The following is a 15,315-nucleotide window of genomic DNA, read 5'->3' on the forward strand; positions in this document are numbered from 1 at the left end:
AGTTAGTCTTGGTCTCAGAAGCTCCCATTTCTTGTCCTGGGCCTGCCACAGCGTTCTCACTGAATGGCTCAGGACAAGCCACGTCTTTCTCGGTCTCAATTGCCTCATCCCTCACGTGGGCAAACAGGACCAGATCTCAGATATTCCTCAAGCACCTGTTTTAGCAATATACTCTACCCAAACTCTCAGAGTGGCCCTCTTTGATTACCTACCAAACATCATCTGGGAACATTGTTTCTCAACTTTTTTTTTTCATTATCAACCCCCTAAGGGGTCTTTTCAGACATTTTTTCTTTTCCTGATTGCAACACTCCCTCCACTGTGTAACCTTCACCCAGTTTCCCCCATGGTAATAACTTACCTAATTACAGTACCAAACAGTAATTACAGTTCAAACCAGAAAATTGAACAATGATCAAATTTGTGTGGAGACGCCAAAAAACATACAAATTTTAAAATGTTGGCAGACTCCACATTTTCGATTTGCCAGACCCTAACCTCCAAAAAACAGCTAAGCCTGGTTTCTGCCCCTGCACCCTTATAACCCCATACGGCGCCCAAGAGAAAAGAGTCTCTTCTGTACTTCTGGTTCAGGAGAAACGAAGAAGTGGGGAAAATAATAGCCCTAATTGCAGTTCCTTATTCTTTGATTCAAAAACACTTATTCCTTTATTACACTCAAGGAATTGTAAGGGAAGCAAAAGTTTATTTAAAAATATCAGGGACTCCTTGGTGGCGAAGTGGTTAAGAATCTGCCTGCCAATGCAGGGGACACGGGTTCGGGCCCTGGTCCGGGAAGATCCCACATGCTGCGGAGCAACTAAGCCCGTGTGCCACAACTACTGAGCCCGTGTGCCACAACTACCGAGCCCATATGCCACAACTACTGAAGCCCGTGCACCTAGAGCCCATGCTCTACAACAAGAGAAGCCACCGCAATGAGAAGCCCACGCTCGGCAACAAAGAGTAGCCTGCATTCGCTGCAACTAGAGAAAGCCCGCGCAGCAACAACAAAGACCCAACGCAGCCAAAAATAAAATTAATTAATTAAAAAAATATATACTAGAGTGGTTCCAGATAACGTCCATAGATGTTCCACCTGTAAGGAGATGGCACATCACTGCCACTCCTTAAGTGTGGGCGGCACACAATGACTTCTTTCCAGAGGGGACAGTTTGGAAAGGGGGAGGGGAGGTAACTCTACAGTGGAGAAAACTGATGAGCAGTACCTCAGCCAGGTGATCAAGGTCAACATCAATGCTGCTAAGTCATGGTGACAGTGGATACCTTTAATATGCTGTGATGAGAATGGCACTGTCTCTGTAGTCTTTTTCCCAAACACTCATAACCCCAGACTAACCATGAGAAAAATAGCAGGGAAATCCCAATCCAGGGACATTCTGCAAAATATTTGGCCAGCATTCCTCAAAACCATCAAGGTCACTGAAACAAGGAAAGTCACAGTCAGTCTAAAGGATCTAAAGAGGCATGATGACTAAGTGTAATGTGGTGTGCTCCATGGGTCACAGGACAGAGAAAGGACATTGGGGAACAGTGAGGAAATATGAATAAACTCTGGACTTTGGTTAATATTGTATCAATATTGATTTAATTGTAACAAATGTACTAGAGTAACATAAGATGTTAACAGGGGAGATGGGGTGTTGGGTACATGAAAACTCTTCTTCCCAATTTTTCTGTAAATCTAAAACTATTCTATAATTAAAAGTTTATTTATCAACATCCAGAGTGGACTGATTTCTAGGAAGATGTATGCTAAGGCAGTGGCCCTCAAACTTTAAAGTTCAAACAAATCACCTGGCATCCTGTTAAAATTCAGATTCTGATTTGGGATGGGGCCTGAGATTTTGCATTTCTAATTATCTCCCCCGACCATGCTGAATAGAGGCTATAAGCACGCTTCTTAAAATAAACACATCGTCAGAGGAACCATTTCAAATAAGACTCCTTCCCCTCTCATCTTTTGGCAGAGGTTGAGAAGGTTGGCTCATTTTCTGGAGTTCTCTTGGAATATGCCCTTTTCCCCTTGTGAAATAAAATTCATATTTTATGTCAAGACAAGGAAAATTTAAACATAAAAATTCTTCTCTGCCCTTTAGCTTCCCTTCTCCCCCGCACTGTGCATTGTGTATCCACACTATGCATTGACCAAACCACCCCCATCAGCAGGAATACCTGCTCAACCATAAACAGCAACATTCTCCTAGCATCAACAAGAAGACCCCTTAAAAGGTAACATTCCTTCTTGATTTTGTAAATCTGGATTATGTAAACTGTCAAGAATAGGTCATTTCAGGAATTCCCTGGCAGTCCAGTGGTTAAGACTCCGTGCTTCCACTGCAGGGGGTGCGGGTTCGTTCCCACATGCTGCGCGGCACGGGCAAAAATAAAAACAAAACAAAAACACGTCATTTGGGGAATTCCCTGGCAGTCCAGTAGTTAGCGCTCTGCACTTTCACTGCCTGGGTTCTGTCCCTGGTCAGGGAACTACGATAGATCCTGCAAGCTGCAAGCCTCCAAGTTCGGCAGTAGAAAAAAAAAAAAAGAATACATCATTTCATGTACAGCCCTCTGTCTCAAATGACCCTGTGTCTTGACTTCTAATGAGCAGAACAGTTCCCAGAGCTTTATGAGATGCTCTTCCCGGGTTATACTCATCACATTTGGCTTGAATAAAATTTTCCAATTCTTTCTTAGATTGACTAATTTCTCATCGACAGCTTCATGCTGCTGCCAGGTAACTGTGTACTGCTCAGAATTCAGGTGTAGCTGGCACACCTTTGTAAGTTTGGGCAATTTAAAAACTTTAGAAATCGGGAATTCCCTGGCAGTCCAGTGGTTAGGACTCAGCACTCTCACTGCCAGGGCCCAGGTTCAATCCCTGGTGGGGGAACTAAGATCCTGCAAGCCGCCCAGCCAAGGGGAAAAAAAAAAAACACACCTTTAGAAAAAAAGTGGAGAAATATGGTAAAATAAACTCTGTATTGGTTGCTTACCTACTCCTGGACTAGTAGTAGGTAATTAATTATCCTGATAGTCCTAAAAGGTAACTAGGAGCTGTTAATCTTTTTTTACATATGGGACCATTTGGCTCAGAGAAAATAGGAAATTCGCCTACAAGGATGCACAACTAGACAAGGGGGTGGAGAGAGCGAGGAGAGAGGAAGAGAGGTTGGAGGAAGACAGAGGGAGAAAAATTCAAATTTGCCCAATAACAACCAACTAAAGAACAAGTCAAAAGCGCAAAGAAGGGCTTCCCTGGTGGCGCACTGGTTGAGAGTCTGCCTGCCGATGCAGGGGACACGGGTTCGTGCCCCGGTGTGGGAAGATCCCACGTGCCGCGGAGCGGCTGGGCCCGTGAGCCATGGCCGCTGAGCCTGCGCGTCCGGAGCCTGTGCTCCGCAACAGGAGAGGCCGCAACAGTGAGAGGCCCGCGAACCAGGATAAAAAAAAAAAAAAAGCGCAAAGAAAACACCAAGTCTTTTCTACTCCCCTAAACTCTCCTTGCCCTTATTTCACCTGCTGTAAATTAACATTTACCTTCTGTGGCAGAACCTCCTCATAGCCGTTTGTAAACAGGTAGTTCATAGTTTCACACTATTCTAGTGTGAATCCCGTCCTATCCTCGATTTCGATTTCCGAGATTTCAGTTACCCGCAGTCAAACACGGTCCAAAAATATGAGACAGAAAATTCCAGAAATAAACATTTCGTAAGTTTTGAACGCTGTTCTGAGCAGCGTGATGAAACCTCGCACGGCTCCCTCTGTCCTGGGTCGTGAGTCATCCCTTCGTCCAGCACGTGTGAAACAGGAAGGAAGAGGGCAGGGCTCAACCCTTAAAGAAAGACAGAGCCTTTAGTGGCGACAAAAACTGGTTAGAACCCACTAGGCCCAAGATGGCGGCAGATTCGACTCCCAGTGGACCTTGAGCCTCATTACAAGCTCATTGTAATACATTAGCATATGCTAAAGAACACGCCCACAGGCGCCACCACAGTTCCGAGGCCGACGGTAAAACGCCGAAAAGTGGCCGGTGGCAAATTCCTGGAAATCCCCGCCCCTTCCCTAAGATAGTTGGAATAATCCTCCCACTCATTAGCCTATGAAATTACGCACGCAGCACGTAAAAACTAACACACACACCCTCCCTGCGACTCGTGGCTTCTCACCTTCTAAGAACGCCCACGCTCTGTGGAGTGTGCTTTTCCCAGGGCCGCTCTCGCCTTCTAAGATGGACCACGTTCTGTCTATGGCGTGTGGATCTCTCTAAATAAATCCACTTCAATTTTTGTTGTTGTTCTTTGTTTGTTTTTGGTCAGCCGAGCGGCATGTGGGATCCTAGTTGCCCGACCAGGCATAGAACCCATGCTCCCTGTAGTGGAAACACGGCTTCCCAACCACTGGACCGCCAGGGAAGTCCCAATAAATCCACTTCTTACCTATCACTTTGGCTCTCCTGAATTCTTTCTCCCTAGACATAAAGAATATGAGCTTCATTAAGTCCTGTGACCAGATATATGATTTTAATCAAAAGACAGTGGATTCAAATCGCAATTTGGGTTGTACGGTTTCATGTCTATGCTGTACGTGCTACCCACCCATTAGTACAGGAAAAAACAGTGTATACAGTAGGCCTTCTGTATCCACGGGCTCTGCATCCTTGGATTCAATCAACCTCAGATCCAAGATATTCTTGAAAAAAAAAATTCAGTAAAGTTCCAAAAAGCAAAACTTGAATTTGCCATGCACGAGCAACTGTTTACATAGCATTTACATTGTACTTGCAATTACTTACACAGTATTTACATCATATTAGGTATTAAAAGTAATCTAGAGATGATGTAAAGCATACGGGTTGATGTGAGTTGGTTATGTGCAAAAAAAACACTACACCATTTTATATGAGAGACTTGAGCATCGGCAGATTTGGGGATTGGGGGGTGGGAATCCTGAACCAAGCCCCCTGTGGATACCAAGGCAGACTATAGGACTTGGTACTATATGCCGTTTCAGGCATCCACTGCAGGTCTTGGAATGTATCCCCCTCAAATACAGGGGTAGGGGACTACTATATTTCCGTGACAGTATTTAAAAGTCAGGTGTCCTCTCTCAGATTTTAGGAGTAACCTGGAGGCAAAATACCCCTCCAACCCCCTCCTTTCTATTTAGAGTTATGTAAAGCAATTGCCTGTAAATTACCTTGTATATACTCTAGGCCTGAGGGCAGGGAGCTCTCCCTTTCCCAGATTTCAGTCACGTACCTCTTAAAGTAATAGCCCCTTTTTAACCTCTCAGACAGAACTTTCCAGTAAGAAAAGAGGGTCAGGTGTGCCCTGATTGGAGGATATTGGCTGGGAAATTGGAAGTGGGCTAACTAGAATTGGGGCATACCTTGCCGTGGGTTTGGGGATCGTATTCGGCTTTCTCTGGTTGGTCCTGAGTTGGAAGTAGGAACAAAATATAGGGAACATGGCTGTCATTCATCCAGTGCTGACCATTCTGAGCCAACTGCTGCAGACATAGTAGTTTGGCTTCCCAGACTGGCTGCTGCAGAGGTTGTAGGTCAGAGTTCCATTGTCATGTATGGCCTGGCCATTGTCTATTTGTATATTCGGCACCTCACTACCTACTTCATGATTGTTCTTTCCAGAATTGAATGAGCTAGAGCCATTGCTTATAAAGGGCAAGACACAGAGACAGGCAAATCCTCAAAAATGTTAGTCGTTATTTTTCCCATTTTACCTCTAGTTTTCCAGCTCTGAAATGTCTCAAAAGAAGGGAGCCTCTCTAGAAATCTGACTGCAAGAACTCTCTCCAATAAGGGAATGTCTTTCTGTAGAACGGCGTTTTAACTAACATTTTCTCTTTTATCAAGTTTAAAGTGATGCAGGAATAACATGGGTAACTGAAATGTAGAAATGTATGGAATTTGGGGAGTAAAGAGTAAACATGAGAGTTCCATGAAGTTGGCAGGGACCTAGCCTCTTTGTAGCTTTTTTTTTCTCACTTCCCTGAGTGCGACCCTCATCTCATGGTCCAACGAGGCTGCTTGAGCTCCACGCATCATGTCCTTTTTCCAGCTGGCTGTAAGGAGGAAAGGTGGGTGGAACAGTTATGTGCGTCAATTTAAAGATACTTCTTTTAGGTTGTTATCATGTCTTTCACCCACAATACCAATCTCTATTAGAGATAGATTTTATCTAGGTTTAGAAAGCTATTTTAATATCTATCTTTATGATTAACCAAAGTCTAATGAACTGATATTTATTAAACAAATACTGTACTTGGGTACAACTTTGGACTATGAAACACCCTGTGCTAAGGAGTTGTTAGGAATGAGGGATCCAGGAGTAGTTGTGGGCAGAACCATAGCCATGCGATTTTATTTCCTTAGTCTTGGCCACTAATTTTATGCTCCTTAATCAGCATAATAGAGGAGGGAGAGCCTTCTCTACTCAGTGGCTCCCAGTCGTCAATCTCCTTTCATTCCGTCACCCTCTGAAGGGGTCCCTAGGAGTACAGCATGTTGGTCAAGAGCAGTAAGGACCCTTAGTTTGAAAACAGTCTTTTACAATTCACAGGTTCATAACTATGATCTCTTCTGGACCCTATGATGTATATAATGCCACTGTAAAGAGTCAAGAGAAAACTAGGCTCTAGGGCAACACTACTGCTTCTCGGATTTGGAAGCAACTTTTACCTTCCCAATCCTCAATTTCCTCATCTGTAAAGTGGGAATAATAGTTATACGTACCTCACAGTGGGGCTGGTAGAGTTACATAATTCCTGGTGAGTGCTTAGCACAGTGCTTGGAACATAGTAAATGCCCAGTGAATATTAGCTCTTATTATTCAGTGGGGACTATTAGCCCCATTAGATGAAAACATTGAGGTTTGGGGAATACACGATGACTATATTAATGATTAATAAATAGCAAGAACTGTTGAATGAGACCTTATTATGTGCATTATCTCATGTGATTTTACCTCACCCCTAAGAGGCAGGCATTAACCTTACTCCCATTTTCCTGATGGGGAAACTGAGGTCTAATGTAATTACGCATGTTGAGCTATGGAAGGGGGAAAATAGGCCGTCAGTCCTTTGATGTTTAAGAAACTTTGACTAATGTCTATGTGGGCAAAGCTCTATGCTGGACTTCCTGCTGGGTGCTAAGGACTCCCGAGACGAGTGAGTTGGACATTGTGCTTTATCTGATGGTTCTTACAGACATGGAGGAGATAGAAAAATATAACCAGACAATTTCAATGTTACTTACTGAATGCTATCCTAGAGGGAAGTATGTGATTCTACCTCTGCGAAAGCAAAAGGAGGGTGTATTAATTATAGTTATTAGTTATTGCTGCTTAACAAATTACCCCAACAATTAAAACCAACAACAAATGTCTATCATCTCACACGGTTTCTGAAGGTCAGGAGTACAGGAGTGGCTTAGTAGGATGGCTGTGGCCCAGTGTCACTTACGGAGTTACATCAAGATGTCAGTCAAGACTGCAGGCCCCAGAGGGTTTGGTCAGGGCTGAAGGATTTGCTGCTAAGGTGGTTCATTTGTGGCTTAGCGAGGAGATGCTGGCTACTGGCAGGATACCTCAGTTCTGCACACTGTGGGCCTCTCCACAGGGCTGCTTGAGCATCCTCATCCTCGTGTCGTTCTTTTTCTGATTGAATTCACTGAGTGTGATAATCTCTAGCTGCATCCATGTTGCTGCAAATGGCACTATTTTATTCTTTTTTATGGCTGAGCAATATTCCATTATATATATTTTATATATATATATATTTTATATATATATATACACCACATCTTCTTTATCCATTTCTCTGGTGACGGACAGTTAGGTTGTTTCCATGTCTTGGCTATTGTGAATAGTGCTGCTATGAACGTTGGGGTGCATGTATCTTTTCCAATTACAGTTTTTTCCAGATACACGGCCAGGAGTAGGATTGCTGGGTCATATGGTATCTCTATTTTTAGTTTTTTGAGGAACCTCTGTACTGTTCTCCATAGTGGCTGCACCAATTTACATTCCCACCAACAGTGTAGGAGGGTTCCCTTTTCTCCACACCCTCTCCAGCATTTGTTCTTTGTAGACATTTTTTTTTTTTTTTTTGCCACACCCCATGGCATGTGGAATCTTAGTTCCGAGACCAAGGATCAAACCCATGCCCCCTACAGTGGAAGCTTGGTGTGTTGATCACTGGACCGCCAGAGAAGCCCCTAGACTTTTTAATGATGGCCATCCCTACCAGTGTGAGGTAGGACCTCACTGCAGTTTTGATTTGCATTTCTCTCTCTCTTTTTCTTTTTCTTTATGCTGCTCCCCCGAGCCCCGGTATATTTATACCTGCATGTCTGGCAGGATCTGGGGTGAATCTTGGGCTCCAGGACCTGGAGTCTTTGGAAGAATTCATTTGTAAGATCGTGACAGGTGTGGCTCAGAGAGACGTCTTGGAAGCTTTGGCTGCTAAAATAAGACACTCTAAACAGGAGGTGGAAGATTTTAAATAGAATGGACTCCTCATGGCAACGTGACTGCCCCCTGGAGGGGGATTCTTTCCCTGAAGGACAGAAAGGAGACAGTAATGAAGTCAGGCTGAAATAGAATTTTGTGAATGTTGGCAAGTTAGCAAGTATACCAGAAAGCTACATTGAAGCGTAGGGCCTTTACACATAAATTAAACGAATGAAGTCTCCAAATGGAAGGGTCTAATTCCCAGAAGTTGCTGCAATGGATGTAATGAGCTCACCAGGGAAGAGTGCCTACCGGTAGCCCAGGAGAAAAATGAGCATTCGTACTCAGTCTCAAGGACTTTCAAAATGAAACAAAATCACTCTCTGCTAATGTTTCAGGCAATCAAGCTCCGTGTCTTTAAAGCCCATTCGGCAGAAGGTGAAGCATGACCACATCTAGGTGTGTGTGCTGGAGGTGGGATACTCTGGATGTTCATTAAACTCATCTCTCAACTTTTCTGGTTGTTTGAAAAATGTCATAATAAAACATGTTGGGGAAAAGGAAAAGAATAGAATACCAGAAAGTAAAAGAACAGATGTCATCTCATAGGACCGCCCCCCCCCACCCCCGCAGTATTTTAAGTGGAATATATTTAGCTTTATGAAAAATTCACTTCCTTTACTTATTTTTCTCACTTGCTCATGGAGGACTGAAAACCCCTGGGCATGTACCCGAGGACCAGCAGTGGGGAGCTCTGTTCTGGAAAGGCAGCATGTGGGGCAGTGGGTTGAGAGGATGAGTTTGGGGCAAGTGCCCTTGTTTGGGTTCTATCCCAGATCCTGCTGGCTTTTGCTCACTGAGTGACCTTGGGCAAGATACTTCAATTCCTTGTGCCCCCCTTTCCTCATCTGTAAAAACTGGGCCGATAATAATGGAATAAGGTAAGTGACTTGGCCACTGTCACACACAGCTTGTAAGTGACAGTAGCTGAGTTTGGTTCCCAAGATAAATGATAGGAAACCTTATCACCAAAGCTCTCCCCGTCTCTGCATACCTATAGGTCCTGGTTGGAACTGCTTTCAGAACCCTCAAGCCATGGTCCTTTGCGTGCCTGTTGGTTTTATTCTAACTGACTGATTTCTGGATGCAGGAGGTGTTTCATTTTCCTTGGCTTTTCTTAGAAACGTAGCATAGTTTTAGTTTTCACTCATTGTGTGTTTGACTGAATAAGTGAAATACAAAAACACCTTCTTCCTAAGTCCACATTAACCAGGAGAGTTTTCCCTAAGAATCCTGTTCAATAATTTTGCTTATTGGTTATCTTCCATGAGAAGTTTATCAGAAGAGCCAGGATGCTTCCCAGGTTTCATTAACATGTTGAGTCTGGCACCAAAACTTAATTTCCTAAGGAATGGTGGCTTAAGTTAAAGCAGGTTTGCAGAACTGTTGGGGCGTTTGTGTGTCTGAAGGGGGAGGAAATGACTACCATCCCGGTCATGACGATGAACTAAAGAAATGTGGTCTCAGGAGTGTTACATTAAAACTTGTGCCCACTGCATGAGTGATGCCAAACTGCTTTCAGAAGAAAAGTGATCAGTCTTTTGTTCATAAATTATCAGTTATTTCAGAAGTGATCAAAAAGAAACGTTCAAATGTAGAAATCCCTGTCAGGAATTGGGCTTTAGCCTTAAAATTGTGGGTACATAGCACCATCTGGTGTGTAGTTTTATAACCACATGTTGACTTTTTTTTTTTTAATTAACCTCCTATCTAATGATCAATGTGATTCAGTTGGCTTTACAATAAGAAACCATTCTTTAGGCTTTCGTAAGCACCTGTCGAGGACCTTGCCTCATTCCCATACTTAAGACTCCTCAAACCCATAATAATCTTACAAGCTAAACGGGGTTCACCCTCTGATAGATCCAAAGTTAAAATTGCATCCAAGCTGAAGTCCAAGTGAAGCAGAAACTATGAATAGAGGAAGCCAGGAAGGAAAGAGTAAAAAAAACAAAGGTAGCCCATGAACACAGAACAGGAACAAAAGACCATGAAACCCACGACAGAAAAAAAACAGGCCTGTCCTTGGGCTCCCACAGGTTGTGACAACAATCTAATTTAGCTCTTTTGCATCCTGATCATAAACTTTTGAGTGAGTCTCTGTTGCTTGCAATCGAATAAGTGTAACTAAAACAATATTAGTTTCAGGGAAGCCAAAAGACTATAAATCCTAAAATCTGGCATGCTTACTCACACAAGTCCCCAAATGCCTGAATGTCCTTCTTCTTTGACCTTCTGATAGAGGCCACAGGTAAGATGTAGGAAGAGAGGAATAAAATGAGGTCATCCTAACCACTTGGGACCATGATTGGTGCCCAGGCCACCCAGCCAGACTTGTAAGCACATGTCTCTCACCTGCAGATGGACTAGGAATTAGAGAGGCAGATGCCCTCAGTAAATGCTAGAGAACTCAGCGACCAGCAGGATCTGAGTACCATCTTGTGAATCTCTGGCCAGAAATGGGTCTTCAATGCCTTCAGTAAATCTCAGCATTTGATTCACATGCTAGTAACTTCCTGATTTACCTTCAGTGTAGATCAGTGGTTCTTAACTGGGGGCACAATTGGCAACGCCTGGAGACATTTTTGGTTGTTGCAGCTGAAAGAAAAGGGACGCTACCGGATCTAGTGTGTAGAGGACAGAGATACTGCTAAACATCCTACAGAGCACAGGACAGTCCCCCACAACAAAGAATTATGTGGCCCCAAATGTCAGTAGTGTTGAAGTTGAGGAGCTCTGTGTCCATGGCAGGAGAAGACTAGAGGAACTTTTAAAGTGGTAGGAAGAGCAGAGGGTTGAACAAGAAGTTGAGAATCCTGCCAAGCGGAGCACTACCCAGCTTGAGGAAGACACCATACTGTATCACCACCTGTGGAATGATGCCAAGTCATAGGCAACAGGTGCCAGTTGAGGCTCTGGCGATAAATCTAAGGCTCCAAGATAAATCTAAGCAGTAGGTCCTTGAGAAGCAGAGCACAGGCTAAAGATAATCATTGGAGAAACCGAGTCTAAGCAGTTTGACTCTATTCATCCCCCTCTCCACCATTAGGGGATTTTGTGACCTAATTTCCTATTCATATCAAAGGAATAATTTGGCTTGGGTGACAGGGGCAAGGGGTTAAATTGGGATAAGCAGAAAGGCAGCAGATTAATAGTAGCTCACTTAAATGTACCTGGATTTGGAAAGAGTGATGTGATAGATCTGAGTTGGGATAGTGGGTCTGTTAAAACTGAAATATGGTTTCGTTAAGTTAGCTTTTGGTTGGGCAACTTCAAAGGACAGCAAGTGTCTCCCCTAAAGAGCATACAGAGCAGGAATCCCAAAGCAATATCAGTCTCAAGACTTGAAGAAAATAAAAAGCTAATCCCTTCTCCCCATTTTCATCCCTTTGAAACACATAATTCCTCTACGGAGGCTTGCATTCTTCTGAAACCTAGGCCAGAGAGATCACGGTCAGTAGATTTCCCTGTAACGATGAGCTAGGCAGCAAGTTCCAAGCACGGAATGTTCTGGAAAATTCCATAAACGTTGGCCATTTATTATCAACAGAACCACGCTGTGGCTAGAAGAAACTTCTCCAGGACTAGGCATCAGAAGGTGCAGGAATTTGTGTTTTTAATGCTTCCCACTGTTTACAGCGTTGAGTTTACATGCACAACAAAGTTTGTGAATCAGCCTGGGTCATGGAAAGCTCTGGAAGGTGTCTGAGCAGGAACATTCATTCTTCCGAATGCCCTAAAAAAAGGAGAGGCTACAGCCCAGAAAGCCAGCAGCTGCCTCCTTCCTTTCCGCGCCACGCTCTATTCCTGCAGGGTCTGGACTACATTTCCCAGGATGCCCAATTGCTGTAGCTCCTGAGGGACTGGCTAGAACAACGCGGAAGTGATTACGGGTCGCCCAGCAACGGGCGGAGTCCTGGACCGTGACTGGATGCCCACGCCCCCTTGCCTGCGGCTGGGAGGTGTCGAAGCTCGACTCCATCTCCAGAGCCACAGAACTCTCAACCGGCTTTTACTTCCAGCCGAGCGGCCGTGCGAGCTCGTGGGTGCTTTCCCCCTAGGTCTTCTCAGGCCCCGCCTCCTTTGACTCCGGCAGCTGCGCAATTGCGGAGACTGGATTCACCTGCCGAGTCGGAGGAGGGGCTTCGGGCGGCACAGTGCGCAGGCGCGAGCGTTCGGGGCTGGCGGCGCGCGGCGCTCGGTTGAAGCGGGAGTGAGTTCTGGTCGCGGAGACCCGGCAGCAGGCGAGCTAGCGGGTGACCGGGCGCCTCCTCTGCAGCCATGGCAGCCCTGCGCTACGCGGGCCTGGACGACACGGACAGCGAGGACGAGCTGCCCCCGGGCTGGGAGCAGAGAACCACCAAGGACGGTTGGGTTTACTATGCCAAGTAAGGGGGCCGCCGGGGGGCCGCCGGGTTTGGGACGCAGCTGGAACCCTGCCGCTCACCTGCCCGGGACTCCACGCTGCCTTCGAATGCCACTTGCGCGGGGAGGGCCGCGGGCTCGCGCTCAGGCTTGGCCTGGGAGGGCGAAGTGGAAGTCATGGTTGAAGAGTTTCAGGGGGAAGGCTGCCGGGGTCCTGAGGACGGGCCATCCCCCTCTCTGGCCCTGGGTCCAGCGGGGGTCACCTGGCGGCGCTCAGACGCGCCCTCTGCTGCCCAGTAGGCAGCGCTGCACGGTGCAAGGATGGCAGACCGGCCTCATTCCCTTTGCCCCCCCCAAAATGAGAAAAAAATGCCGATGCCCCAATCCTTTCTGGGGCGTATGGGTTGATGACCTAGGAGTGTGTATTTTTAACAAGTGTCCTAGTATAACTATGTGTGTATATATATATATGTATACATATAAAATGGCTAATACAGCTTTACTATAGTTCTCAGCAAAGTTTTGGAAACACCCGGAGACCCTTTTTCTCACCACTTACTGTGTGACCTTGGGCCATTGGAATAACTCTCAGTCACGGGTTTCTTACCTGCTAAATACGTTGGTTGGAGAGTTTTAGTTGAGGCCCTGTACGTAAAGGCTTAGTACAGGCCTAAACATACTCAATGCTGGATAACTCTTAGCCTTTCCTGATTTCTGCAGCTGTGACAGCACCTTCTAGGCCTGATATTAGAATCACCTGGGGACCATCATAACTATAGATTTGGGGTCTCCACAGAGACGCTCATGCAGCAGGCTGCCAACATAGGGATTCTTTTTTTTTAAGCTTTCCAGCTGAGGCAGGTTACGGCTTTGAGAAGCAAGGATGTAAATCGGTGATTTGCAACACCTGGGAAACAAACTCTCTTTTCCTGGCTCCCACCTCCAGGGATTCTCATTTAATTTTCTTGCCCCGCCTCCCGCCCCTAGTGGTAGGTTGTGAAATCTTCCCACGTGATTCTAATCTGCCCAAGGTTGTGAGCCTCTGCTGCCTTCGGTGGCTTGCTAGAAAGAAAAACAGGAGGAAACGACCTTGGTGAGTTCATTCAAGACACATTGGGAATGTATCCTGTGCCAGGCTCTTTGCTGGGCATTGGTTTTACTGAGATAAATAAGACCACTCGTTGGGATTTCCCTGGCCGTCCAGTGGTTAAGACTCCGCATCCTCAGTGCAGGGGGCCCAGGATCGATCCCTCGTGGGGGAACTAAGATCCCACATGCCACACGTCGCGGCAAAAAAAAAAAAAAAAAAGTAAAAACATAAGACCGCTTGTCACTTTCATGAGTGCCCAGTCTTATAGGACAGAGCGACGTGCAGTGACGTGGTCCCCACGCAATGTGTGTAGTGAGTGGCAGCCTGTCCAGCATGAGCTGTGTGGGTAGGTGGTGAGGTGCCTGGGGCAGTGGGCACCTGAGCTGTGCCTTAGAGCACAGGTAGAAGTGGGCAGGTCAAGGGGCAGCAGGGCAGCCCAGGTAGAAGAAACAGAGGCGCAGCCTGTGTGGTGGTGCAGGAACATGAAGATTGAGGTGGGAAGGAAGGACACAGTTGATTTATGGAGGCCTTTCTGTGCCTCGGAGGATCTGGGGTCTGTCAGCAGGACCCATGTGTCCACTGAAGACTTGGAGCCAGGGAGTGACCTCGGGTTTGTGTCTTTAGAAGGAAGATTTCTGCTCTGGAGAATTGAAGGGGCATTTCTAGCAGCAGGGAGCCAGGGGGCAGTTGGCGGGCTCTGGGCAACTCCTGAATGGGCATTTGCTGTTGCTCAGCCTTTGCCTGAAGCGCTCTTTCATCCCTCAGAGCTGAGCTTAAATGTCACTGCCCACGAGAGCGTTCCCTTGCATCGGCCCTGCGCCTGCCTTCCACCACTTTGCTCTCCCTTGTCTGTAGTTTTCTATGCTCTACTCGGCCCTGTTTTGCTCTCTGTCCCTCCCCAGGTTGTCAACTTCGTGAGGGTGGGGGCCTTTTCTCGTTCCCCTCTGTATCCCCCATGCTTAGCATCCTGGCGCCGTAAAGTAAATCCAGGGAACGAGTCAGTTAGCTCATCTAGGGAAGGTTTCCCGCGGGCCTCCCTGGGCAGGTGGTGTTCTAGGCCCTGGGGACACGAAGATGCGCACGGCCTACCTGCCGGCTTCGGGGGGCTCCTCTGCTCCTGCTCTGGGTGGGGCCTGTCCCCTTCGGGCTGCTGCCCCCAGAGCTCCCTGGCTTCCTTTCAAGTTCGCCTGGAACCTTCCGTTCGGTCTGGAGGCCCCTTCGCCTTCGCTCACCCTGCCTCCTGCACCTCAGCTTGTGTTGGGTGGCCTTTCCCATCTGCTGCCTTCCTGGGTGGCATCCACCGTCTGG

At 46.3% G+C, this 15,315-nt stretch overlaps 1 protein-coding gene across 5 annotated transcripts in view; it reads left to right on the forward strand.

Annotated features, from left to right (window-relative positions):
* The first annotated feature begins 12,726 nt into the window (after positions 1-12,726).
* The window catches only part of WWOX (WW domain containing oxidoreductase), a 976,751-nt gene continuing 974,162 nt past the window's right edge, over positions 12,727-15,315 (forward strand). For all 5 annotated transcript variants that reach the window (XM_024735508.1, XM_024735509.1, XM_024735512.1 and 2 more), the window contains exon 1: positions 12,727-12,940. In XM_024735508.1, coding sequence (XP_024591276.1) covers positions 12,834-12,940 — 107 coding nt within the window. In that variant the 5' untranslated portion in view covers positions 12,727-12,833. The remainder of the gene's footprint in view (positions 12,941-15,315) is intronic.

This window comes from Neophocaena asiaeorientalis, unplaced genomic scaffold (assembly GCF_003031525.2).
Source record: "Neophocaena asiaeorientalis asiaeorientalis breed wild unplaced genomic scaffold, Neophocaena_asiaeorientalis_V1.1 scaffold40, whole genome shotgun sequence".
Taxonomy (NCBI): Eukaryota; Metazoa; Chordata; class Mammalia; order Artiodactyla; family Phocoenidae; genus Neophocaena; species Neophocaena asiaeorientalis.